The sequence below is a fragment of the Acomys russatus genome, chromosome 26 (assembly GCF_903995435.1).
Source record: "Acomys russatus chromosome 26, mAcoRus1.1, whole genome shotgun sequence".
Taxonomy (NCBI): Eukaryota; Metazoa; Chordata; class Mammalia; order Rodentia; family Muridae; genus Acomys; species Acomys russatus.
In genome coordinates, this window is record NC_067162.1 from 5527902 (window position 1) to 5540610 (window position 12709).

Genomic DNA, 12709 nt, shown 5'->3' on the forward strand with positions numbered 1-12709 from the left:
ATAAATATGATGTCATCCATGCAGATGGTATTTAGCATGGTCTCAGTGGGGCACTGTGGGCAGGGGATTCTGGGACGGTTCTATACAAGCAGTGGATAGGGATGAAGGAAGCAAGGTGGGAGGCGGCTTCCCAGCGAAGGCTCCGGTGCAGAGCTCTCGGTCCCGTATTGGGGCAAGAATACATCATCTTCAGACTTTCTCAGTCATTTCAGGCCAGTCTCACTCACACCCTAGGGAAGGTGTAACAAACGGTTAGCTCCATGCGGGGCAACACAGCATCTACAACACAGGCTTTTTTTTTTTTTTTTTTTTTTTTTTTAATTAATCTTACACTTAGGAAATAGGCCAAATTTTACATAATTGAAGTGATTTAGAAGCAATCAAAGATGATGATTTAATTAAACACAAAGTAACAGTTGAAAATACATCCCCATGCCAATCACATAACAAGGATTTTGAATGAGCATGTCCCCTGGGGCCTCTGCAGCCTCTGTCCCATGTCTTCCCCTGGCTCGCTGAGCCTCCCTCCTTCTGTCCCCCTGCCTGCCCTCCCACTGGGCCTCTCTCCTGTCCCCCTTCCTGCCCTCCCACTGGGCCTCCTTCCTTCTGTCCTCCTGCCTGCCCTCCCACCACTGCACTTTACTCATTTGACTCTTTTATAATTCATCTCTCCTTCAATCCGTGCCATGTCCCCTCATCGGTCTGATTCTTGTCTCACCGATTGTCCTGGTACACATTTCTGTCATACGCTTGCTAGCTGCTTCCCTCCTTTGTCTCAGGGCGAGCTCCATGAGTTTAGAGGCCATGGTGCATCCCCAGGCTATTTATCCAGTAAGTGTTTGCAGAATGAATGAATGAATGAATGAATGAATGAAAGAAAGAAAGAAAGAAAGAAAACAAGGTTCTGCCTCCATGCAGTGTACTCTTGCCTTGTTGAAGCATGGTGCGCCCCATCTCTCCACTGTGAACAGCATCAGTGTGCATTCATGTTTCCCATGACAACTTGGAACACACAGTTCTTCTCTTAGTGTGTCTTGGAAATATCTAAATTAACTATAAATACTTGCCTTAACATATATGGACAAAACCATGCGTGCCCACACAATTCAGTTTTAAATATATGGAGTCCTGTCAACCTTTATGTAAGGAATCTTTACCCAGAGAAAATATTGGGTTATTAGATTGCTCATCGTCTCTCTGCCCAGTAGTAAAACACTCAGCAAGTTATAAAGTAATAAAGGCAGTTTTAAAAAATGAATAGCTTTGTTAAAATTGAAAATAAATTTTTATCATACAGTATGTCCTGATCACAGTTTCTGCCTCCCTCATCTCCTCCCAGATCCTGCCTACTGCCCCACCCAAACAAGCCGATAAAAACCAAACAAACCAGAATAAAATAAAGCAAATAGGCAGAGAAAGGAAAGAAAAAAGCTGTAAGAAACACATACACACATATGCATACACACATGCACACAAAACCTATAAAAACACAAAAGAGGAAACCACAATAGATAAGCAAAAGATAAGATTTAAAAAATAAAAAAAGTACAAACAAAGTGTCATAAGACAAAACATCTCCAGCCACACCCTGAGCCTGGCCATCTGTTGCTGGGCGTGGGGCCTCCCGCAATTGTGGTTTGCAGCACAGTGAAACTTGAGTGGAGGAAACTATTTTTCCTTTGTGAGCAGTTGTGAATGGGAGAGGAGTTCTGGGCTGAGGATGGGGGCATGTGTCCACTGCCCTGCTCAGCACTGGGACCCAAGCGTGGGCCTTGACATGTACAGACTTCACGTACAGCTCCGTGGGCAGCGTTGTATCTCATTCTCTTAGGTACCTTTGGCGGCTGGATTTATGCGATAAGGGAGCCTGCCCGCCTGCCCCTCCCTTGTATTCTAATCTTAAGAGTGGGCAGTCAGCAGCACTGCCTCCGTCCTCTCCTTGTATCCTTGCCTCTTGCGTCCAGGAAGACACTAATGCCACCCTTTCTCTCTCGAGGTCTTTCCCAACTGGCATCTGCTACGCCATTCAGTGTGAGAGATGGCAGCATCTCCTGTCTAAGCCATCACCCCCCACCCACCCACCTGAACCTGTTCTCTGTCCCGAGTCTTCTCCAGTTCCCACCCGAGATCACACTGCCTCCCAGGTCGCCCTAGCAGTGAGTCCACCTGTAGTGTCCCTCTTCTTAAGAACGTCTGTGTGTGTGCTGCCGGTTGTCACATCCTTGGCCCGCAGTCTCTATAACTTGAGTGAGTGAACCTGAATGCGCCCCACACACCCTCTGGCTTTATCTTTCTGTTCCATCTTTTCTGCAGAAAGCTGCTCACTCCTGCAGCCTCACTGCAGCCTCACTGCAGCCTCACTGCAGCGTGCAGTAGCCTGGTCCCACTCCCCTGGCCTGCACTCAGTTCCGGTTCCCCCTTAGTGGGCTCAGCACGTATTTTATCCAAGAGATGGTCGTCTATTGTGAACTGGAAGTGGAGACGATTTCTTTTAAGTGCTTCCATCTCCCGGCTTACGTCTTTATTGCTGAGTGTGTCAGTCAGCCTGAGTGGTGAGCGCCGTGGGTGGCTTTCACAGGGGTTTTCAACACCGCACTCAGTAGTAGGGTTTAAGCTATACAAAGAGATTGACAGAGAGAACTTTGAACTTAGCCACAGGGGGCCCAGCGCTCATTTTTCCTACATCGCTGTTTGCTCAGCATTGTGTTTTTAGGTCTGTATATAGAAGCTGCTAGATAGCAATGACTTTTTCTTTTCCAGCAATCACCTGCAAAACAAATCTTAAAAACAAAACTAAGTACAGCTGTCTCGCAGGGCCTATGGCGATTGGTTCCCGAATCCACACAAACAATATCCAAGGGTCTACAAAATGATAAGAGTGTTTGCGTATGGCGTATACATATCCTCTACAGATTATTTATAATCCCTAACCAATGCAGTTCAAATGTTGTGTAAATAGTTTAAAGAACAGTGAGGAAAATAAGCCTGTGTAGATTCAGTAAGTTTTTTCGAATACTTTTAATTTACAAACCCATGGGTGCAGAGGGCTGCATACAGGAATAAATTGTATTAGTTCAGCACTGTCCCGTGGACAGTGAGCGTCAGATCCCTGAGGACTGCAGGGAAGTTGAGCACCTCTCCTGTCAGAAGGTTCCAGTATCTTCCAGATTGTGTGCAGGAAGAGGATGCAGCACTCCCAACAAACGTGCTCGTTTTACACCGTCGGAGGCGTGTACAGCATATATCTGGAGTGTACAGGGAACTACAGTTCTCTGACAGGAGGAAATACAGCATTTTAAGGAAGTCCTTCCTTTTTCTAATGCACAGAAAAGTGCTTCCAAGCCAACAGCAAGCTCATGTGACTGAGGGTCACTGTGGAACAGCTCGAGTCTCAGGCTCCACTTGCTTACCTCATCTGTGCTCATCCCGCAACTCTTCCTGCTTAAGAGCCCTCCAGTGGCCTTGCCGCTAGCCACTTGCTGTCATCCTTCACGTCCCCTCTGCCCCAGCTTAAAGCCAACAGTCTAGCCCTGAAGACCCTCCTTCCGGGTCTCAGCTCCCCCACCTTGCACGGAAGTTCAGTCCTTGTTTGCACCCGACCACCTACCTAGTCTGTGCGCAGCTGAGCTGCTTCGATCCCAGGACCCATCATGGCTCCCTTCCCCGGAAGAGCTCACTTTCTCACTCAGCCCAGCTCTGCCTTACTTCACAGACTCTGACCGAGCTCCCTGCATAGTGCAGCAACCACATGGTCCCATCCTGCCTCAAATTCACGGCATCAGCTGGAGGCCCTGCACCCCGTCTCGTGTGAGGTTCCCCCAACCCTCCATTTTAGGTCCTGTGTTCTTCCCTTACAACCTCACCCCTACCTCTACCCATCCTTTACACCTGCTGTTTCTACAGCACCCTGTCTTCTCAGGAGCCTTTGCCTCACCCCTGCCTCTACCCATCCTTTACACCTGCTGTTTCTACAGCACCATGTCTTATTTCTCTGGAACCTTTGCCCTGGTCTTTGCCACCTTCCACCTCCCTAGAAAGACAGACCCCACCCCTTCAGCTTCCTGCGCCAGCTGCCCCAGTTGCCACTGGTTCCCAATCAAGTCACCTCATTTAAACTATTCAATACATTTCATTTCCTGCCTCTTGCTGGCTGGTTTCTTTTCCATTCAGCTCCCTGACTAGAGTGTAAGCTCCCCAAAGATAGGGCCCTGTCTGCCTAGTGTAGCTCCACGTTGATCTTCAGCTCATCAACTCACTAAATTGTGTCCTGTGACCTATGAGGACCTTGTAGGAAGTGCCCATGTGTGCTCAATGAGAGGAAAGCGACACTGGGCAACACTGAGCTTGCCAGTTGTAACAGAAGGGGCCAAAGTACAAAAGTAGCCATGCCTCCAATCTGTTATATGAATCTTTTAAAATTCGATTTCTGTCATTATTTCTTAAACAAACAAAGCGACTGGGGGAAGAAGAAAAGAGTAACTATGTGAGTGGAACAAAAATTCTTGAGCCATTTACTCATGGTAACACGTGGATCTGTTCCTGGGGTGATTTTGGGTATTGGGAGGCTTGCTCTGGGCCTCCCGTATGGGCCTTTTTTTCTTTTTTTTTTTTTGTACCGTGACACTGGGATGAGGCTGGCCTCTCCCAGACAGTGAGGAGATGGCTGTTTCTGCCCATTCTTGATGAAGGAAGATTTGTGCCATTTTAGTGTTTTTCTTCCTTCCTGATAAGCCCTGCTCTAAGTGCCTGCGACAGATGCTTTTCTTATATGCATCGTACTTAAGGAGGATTTATAAATAAACATTAATAAAACTGAATTTCTATCACCTTTGATTATTTTCTATCACCCTGGTTTTCAAAGTAGCACACTATAGCCCACCATGTCTCTCTCTGAATTAACAATAACGGTGCATATCTGCACATTATCATGAGTTCTCTGGTCTTTCCACTCACGATTTGTTTCAGGGTTTGGAGTCGGCCGTTCATGTTAAGTGGGCTTTAGCTTAAGCTGGATGACATTAGTGTTATTCGTTCCCGGCCACTTTGCACACGTGAAGGTGAAGCGGGGCTGCCCTGTTTTGGGATGTTCTTTTACTCCTACGGCCGTGTGGTGCCGTCACGTTGTCCTGCGGGTGAGACATGCTTTCAGCAGTGATAGACACATCACCAACCCAGAACCAGAATTCAGAGTGAAGATCACTCATCTGCACAGGCAGCTGCTAAAGCCTATAAGGCTTAGTCAGTCTCTCAACCCTTACTATGACCTTCATTGTATCCTTTCCACAGATGGGCCACGGGGAAGTTAAAACATGCACCCAACATGTCAAAGGAAGGAATAGAGTCAGGATTGAAGGTCACGTGCCACCTGGCTCCTGTCTGTACGATGACCTGTTCCTGGGTTTTCTCAGCAAGTAGAAAGTGTGTTCTTACTCAACATGTGACTGTTTTTCTAGTTCAAGCCCCTCGTCTGGGCTCTCTTTGCCTCTGTCAGCTGCATGCCCAGCATCTGTACCATCGTTCCGAGACTGAAGTGCAGTAAAAGCAGGGATTTTCCAAAGTGATGCTTGTTGTCACTTTCAGATGAGTGACAACCAATGGATATGTATCATCTCAGTTTATTATGTATTTATACTTTTTAAAGTATGCTGATATTATTTTAAGCCCAATCAATATGTAATAAAAAACAATTTAAGAGAAAAGTATTATAAACATTGGCTTTAACACCTCCCACCTTACAGCATCCATTCCATGGGATGTTAATAAAGAGACAAAAACCTCTTTATGAAAATACATGAATTCATTGCAATAGAAGGTGAACACAGGAGAACCTAAAACCACCATTAGGGAAAATAAAATTTAAAAGTCAGCCTTAGCATGAGGAACTATCCATCATATATTCTCATTCCAAACTCAGTTTATAAATGTAAAGACAGAGTAGAAAGAAAAAATATTGACCAAAAAGATTAAGCAAACCAAAATGATGAATATTACCCTTCAGAGTTATCTTGGTATGTCAACATTTTTCACCTAAGATGTGTCACTTTTACTGGTTCCTAAATTGAAGTCATATTACAGTTGATATGAAACACAGCTTATTGGAAATGCAGTCAATTTAATTTTCCCATAGCCTTGCCTGCTACTTAATTTAAAATAGCGAAAATCAAAATATTAAAGATGAGACAATAAAATGAAAGCCTTCCTGTGGGAGATTCCCCGCCCCCTTCTCTACTGGGAAAAGCAAACAAGCTAATGAGGATTTGTCACTTAATTTTTAATGCCTAAGTTTCTCCAAGCACTGAGGGCAAATGAATTTAGTATAAGTTCTAAACAAAGATACACCTGGCCATCCCGCCTGGGTGCCTGCTCCCACCTCACACTGATTTGTCTTTGTTCCTGAGAATTCTCTCCTGGCACAGTCTCATGAAGCAGTGGTCTCTAGCAAAGCTCTGGTTTCTGTATGGTTACTAAAACTGTCACCGAGGCTAAAGTCTGGAGAATTGTTAGGTGACACACATTCTTAGGAAACAGAATATGACTGTGACAGAAGTAGTTGCTGAACTAAGGGGTGATGCTTTCTGGAGCTTGTGGCCAGACCACATCTGTGAGGTACATCAGCAGCTATCCACTCAGATCGCCTTTCTGACTGCACAGTGCAAAAACAGCTGTGCTGAGAACCGAGTTTTAGGCAAGGTGGAAAGGTTCTGTGGAGCTGGACGGGTGTAGAATATGCTTGACTGAGGGAACATGGCCTATACCACAGTGAGGCTGGGCCTCTCATGACAGTCTGCTTTCCTCCAGGGTTGTCCCTGCCCTTGTGGGCTCCTCCAGCCCCCAACTTGTAGGACTCTTTTTTTTCTTTTTCATCAAGATTAAGTGTCCGGCACTGACCCATGGATGTGTTTACACTAAGAGGGTTCTGACTCGGGGGTCCTTGTTTTTTGCCATATTGAAAGCATCCTATGCTACCACAAGACCAAGTGCCTTGTAATGAGGTTTCGAAGAGACTATTAGGTTAACTAAATCAAATTACTGTTCACAATTTTGATTGATGATTAGAGATTTGCTTTTGCTTTGAGGTGGCTTGGGCTGCCAAACTCTGACCCACTCGTTTTTATTTATTTATTTTATTTTATTTTTAAGATTTATTTATTTTGTGTACATGAGTACACTATCTGTATGCACACTAGAAGAGGGCACCGGATCGCATTGTAGATGCTTGTGAGCCACCATGTGGTTGCTGGGAATTAAACTCAGGACCTCTGGAAGAGCAGTCAGTGCTCTTAGCCACTGAGCCATCTCTCCAGCCCTATTTATTTATTTTGTAGGAAGAGATGTGGTGGTGAGAGATGGACATGTTTACTCTGGGAATTGGGATCATACATTTTAGCCTGTTGCATGGAAGGGACTTGTATGTTTTTAACTATCTATATTAAAATAAGAGTTCTGCTAGGAAGTGGGGGACACACACATATAATCCCAGCACTGGGGGAGCAGAGGCAGGTGGATTTCTGTGAGTTTAAGGCCAGCCTGGTCTACAGAGTTGAGTTCCAGGACAGATAGGGCTATACAAAGAAACCCTGTCTTGAAAAACAAACAACGGAGTAAATGTTGCCACAGGTGTCATTCATTTATTCCCACTTATTTTTAAAGCAGCTGGGCTGTTAAAAATTGGAAGACTATATTTGACATACTGTATTTTATGAACTGACCTAAATTAAGTCCTTGGTAGCCTGCCACGATGTCATGTTTGAACAAGGCCATCTTATCACCCATGATGCCTCTCACGCTGTTAATCTGGAATTCATGTTCCATAACACTGGGCAGCAGACCTGCTCTAAGCTCTACCCAGAGCATTTCCAACTCTAAGGGAAGAAATGAACACCAACAAATAAAATCAAAAAGTTTGAGAGCGCTCCTTCCCCATCAGTAATTTAATGAGCCAATTTCTACTTTAATATTAGATCCACTTTTTAAAAGAATCCTACCCAGTCTATAATACTCTATAATACTTGTTCTTCTTTGTTTCCGTTACACATAACCTTGAAGGTCATGTCCCTGCACCCGGTACTAAGTGATCAGCCTTCTGCTAAGACTCTCACCTATTTAGTCAGATTCAGAAGCCATTCACTAAGAAGGCTCAATTGAGAGAGTGCGGTGTCCCGCGTTCTCCCCACTGGGGTAACATCTGGTGGAAGCCTGAAGCCGTGATGGAACTGAGCCCAACATAGAGTTTATTCTACATGCACGCACACGCGCGCGCGCACACACACACACACACACACACACACACACAGACACACACTGAACTTTAATTTATAAGTTAGCCCAGTAAAAGATTAACTACAACCATAATAAAATATATTCACAATTTGTGAATTGTTTATTTCTTGAATGTTCTCTTGCCATATTGAAAGTGAATTTGGTACCTGAAACTGCAGAAAACAACCATGGCCAGGAGAGATGACTGTAGTTAAGGCTGTGCTCCATGGCAAATTTAGCATTTTTGATGGCAGGATGGTTTCTGATAGAACCCTTCCACCATACATGGGTTCCCTGACCTCATTACTGCGAATGGATCCCTGGTAATTCAGCCTATTGTGAAACTTCACATTCAGTTATGTAGGACAGTGAGAGATTCAAAACTGAAAACGTCTCCGCTATCTTCCTTGTGATGGACTTGTACCACCCCACTTCCTTTAAAAGAAAAAGGACTGACTTTCATGCCCAAGCAAACAGTATCACCAGTATTCAGGCTGCCCTGGTTCTAAGTATCTGATTTGGTCTTAAAATAAGAAGGTACTACATTATAACTTTTATTTTAGCAGTCCTTTTGTAGAAAAGTTAGGACAGGTTTATTCATTTTTAAGTATTAATTTTAGAATTCTAAAAGCGTACAAATGGCATTTGTCTTTGGATTCACAAAAAAACTGTAGATATTCAGATGTGAATTATTTAAACCCCCACAACACATGCACTTTTGCTTTTCAAGCATGAGTTATAATTTAATTAAAAACTTCTGGTGCATCGCTGGTGTTTTAAATATTAATATGTTCCATGGATCACTTTCGATTATCTACTGTCTTGAAATTCTTGAAGATGTCAGATTTTTAAGATTCCCAAAGTCGCACTTGGAATTGCCTGTTGAGGCAAAGGGGACTGTGATAATTACACACATCCATTAAGATTAGCAGAGGACATAAACTTGGGGGAGGCTTAATGGGCACGTCTCGGTGACAGCTAGCAAAGAGCATTTGGCATGATTAAGGATGGATTTGAGTGCGGTTGAAAATTCGCTCTCATTACGGACACCCAGTGGAAGTTGCACCACATATCCCGAATTCCCCCAGAAGAAGACGGGAAGGGAAGGGAAGCTTTGAAATCCACCGTGGCCATCATCCAAACGATCCTCTTCCCCTTATGTCTTTGCGCTGTCAGAATCACTTTGTGCTGCCCAGTTCTGCTTCCTACAGCTCAGCGAAGAGGCGACCTGTTGCTCTCTGTGTTTCAGATCATCCGAAGATACATCAAGGACTGGCTGGAAAGGAAGAAGCCCCCTTTCGGAGCCGTCAGCAGCAGCGTCCTCCTCATGATCATCTACACCACCTTCTGCGACACGTTCTCCAACCCGCTCATCGACCTGGACCTGTTCAGCCTCGTCGTTGTGCTGTTCATAAGTAAGTCTTAGGGACGGGCGTCTCGGCCAATCCCGGGCCTCCTCTGCTGCGTGATGAAGCTCGCCTAATGCTCTGTGTACTCGGCGGCTTCATCTTACCTGTACGCCCTTCAGAAAGACATCAGCCCCACATTTGTGAGCTTAGTCTGCCTTTATATTTCACACACCACTTTTTGACCCGCCGTAGTGTGTGTTAAGGAGAGAAGCTAATTTGTGTCACGCTCAGCTCAGTGTGTGCTGTACTTCGGTAAGTCACCAACCGAAGTTAAACTCGGCCTAGTCTCTTACGGTGATTTCAAAAGGATTGGTGACACACAATGTCACTGTACGTCTACAAGAATTCAGCCGCATCGGGCAGTCGGTGAAGTTTTCATCGTGGTTTCTAGGCAGTTTCTATAAGGAATGGCTTTTTAGGAGCAGCAGACTATAACTGTCAGTAACTACTAAAGCTAAAAAAAAAAAAAAAAAAAGCAACTTTGTAGTCTAGTCATCCTGTAATTCCAAGCAAAACTTTCATTAATACTATAATATTACATAATATTTATTTAAACATTGAGGTGAGTTATTTCAAGGTGCACATTATGTACATGTCTGTGCTGTTTGGCTCCCAGTATAAGCCATTTCTTTTAAGTTGAACAAATGAGATCATTAAATCCAAGTCAGTGGGTGCTAGCCCTTCCAAGAGTGCTGACGTCATAGGCCATGTCTGAGGCTATGCCTGATGGGTAGCCATTTGCGCCTCTGTCAGTTTAGCGGTTTCTGATTTCAGATGGGTTCGAGGTATCGCTCAGCAGGCTACAGGAGACTTCCGCGGTGCCGATTCCCACTCAGCCTGCTGTCTTGTTTTGTCTCTTCCTCAGTAGTCTCCGTCCAGCTGAGCTTCATGCTTGTGACCTTCCTCTTCTCAACACGGTAAGTGCTGCGGTGTCTCCTGTTGGTCTCTTTATTTGTCTACTATCAGAACATTGTCCTGTGTTTCCTCCTGTCTTGCTGAGCATTTTCTCCCAGTGCTGCCACTTTCAAACCATAGACACCGCCAGAGGGTCCATGCCGGGGCCTTGCCTCGTGCAGCCCCGCCCTTCTCCTATGTCTTACCAAGCAGATACGGTCCCTGACTGTCTTAGCAAGGCGTAAGGACTCATGGTATTTAAAATGCATCTAGTCTTTTCTCTGAAGCTTCCTCTTCCTCCCTTCTGTTTAAATAGACTATCTTTTTATTTAACTAATTCATACACATAAACAATGCTTGACACTCTGTCAGGTCCGTGACTTGGTGCGCTGGGCTCACACTAGGTTCTTGGTTTTCAGAGCATTGTTTCAATTGTTCGGAGTCAATAAATAATAATGAATTAACTGCTATTATTTGAGGCATTTTTCTAAATTTGAGGTTATGATTTGTGAAGTAAGAATAAATCCTAGAGCAGCTAAGTCACAGAAAAATGTGTGTTTGCTGTTCCTTGTGGCAGAGGTGGCTTTAAACCTAGTCATATCAGATGACATAGCTTGTAGACAGCCCGTCTGTGACTTGAAAACTGTCCTAGTTTCATTTCCCGTTGCTGTGATAAAACACGCTGGCAGAAGCAGCACAGTGAGAAAGTTTGTGTGCCTCACAGTCCAGCACTGCAGGAAAATCCAGGTGGCAGGGACTTGAAGCTTGAAGTGACATTACATCTGCAGTCAGGAGCAGAGAGCAGTGCGCGCATGCAGGCTAGTGCTCAGATGGCTTTCTCTACTCTGTACAACCCAGACTCTCTAGCCAAGGGAATAGTGCTGCCCACAGTGGGCAGACATCCCCACCTCAGTTAACCTAATCAAGGAAGTCCCCACTGACATATATACAGGGCAACCTACTCTGGACAGTCTTTCCTTGACACTCCATCCTTTCATAATTATGAATTGTGCCAAGTCATTAAAAAGTATAGAGGATGGGCATGGATTTCTAGGGTACCAGAGGAGGGGTGCTATGACTAATTCAATTGAAACCTTCACTTCTGTTTTTTGAAACCTTCACTTCTTAATGCACAGTAGACTGGTCTTTCATTAGGACCCCAGCCTTGGAATCCTGCTTTTCCCCTGTATTCAGCTGTGCCTTGAACTTGTCTCTAATTTCCCATCAGACATATTTGGCAAACCATACTACGAAATAGCTGTACCTACACGCCCATGCTCCAGGGTAACGGTCCTATAGCCTGGAGATAGTCTGTCCGAAACTGGGCAGTTTTCAAAGGAATAAGATTTAGGAGATGGCTCTCGTGCTGTTTCTTAGTGAGAGATCTCGTCATTCGTAAGGATCTGAGTGGAGAGGAAAGATGCCTGGCCCATTATCAGCCTCTGCCTGAGGGACTGTGTGTATGGACAGCCTTTGATGAGACTGTTGTGTTTCATTGGGCTCAGGTTCACAGTCTAACTTGGGAACATGCCTCAAGTGAAGTCACCCTTCCGGGCCGTACATCCAAAATTGAACCCTATTTCCATTTTGTACTTGCAGAATGCTTCGTCATCGCTCTAAAATATATTTTTATTACTTTCAAAATTCATAATACTGGGCCTGGAGAGATAACTATGACTGTTTGAAGAGTTTGGTTCCCAGCACCTTCGTTAGGTGGTTTACAGGTGCTAACTCCAGCTCCAGGGGATCTGATGCCCTCTCCTGGCCTCCCGGAGCACTGTATTCAATATGCATGTGTGCGTACACACACACACACACAGACAGAGACTCACAATACTTATTTCACTGAGAATATTTGTAAAGAATGTTTAACTGAGTTCACACAGACAAAGAGCAACATCTGTTACAGGCACCAGGGCTTTTAAACTAGGTCCAGTGGTCTCCAATGGGGGCTCTTTTCTTTTCCTACTTTGGTTTCTTTCTTACTTGTAGTTGATGAAATTTGACTGTCCCCAATCTCTTTCTCCCTTCCCTGATTACCCTCTTTTCCCTCCCCATACCCTCCCTACCCGCCGCTGAGTCCTTTTTTATTCTTATTTTTTTAACCGGCTCAATAAATCTAGACCCAGCCTGGGCCTGAAAAGAAG

General features: G+C 44.7%; 1 protein-coding gene across 2 annotated transcripts in view; it reads left to right on the forward strand.

Moving 5' to 3' along the window:
• Slc10a7 (solute carrier family 10 member 7) overlaps positions 1-12709 on the forward strand; it is a 230874-nt gene that overhangs the window by 186956 nt on the left and 31209 nt on the right. For both annotated transcript variants that reach the window (XM_051169287.1, XM_051169286.1), the window contains 2 exons: positions 9509-9674; positions 10534-10585. In XM_051169287.1, coding sequence (XP_051025244.1) covers positions 9509-9674; positions 10534-10585 — 218 coding nt within the window. The remainder of the gene's footprint in view (positions 1-9508; positions 9675-10533; positions 10586-12709) is intronic.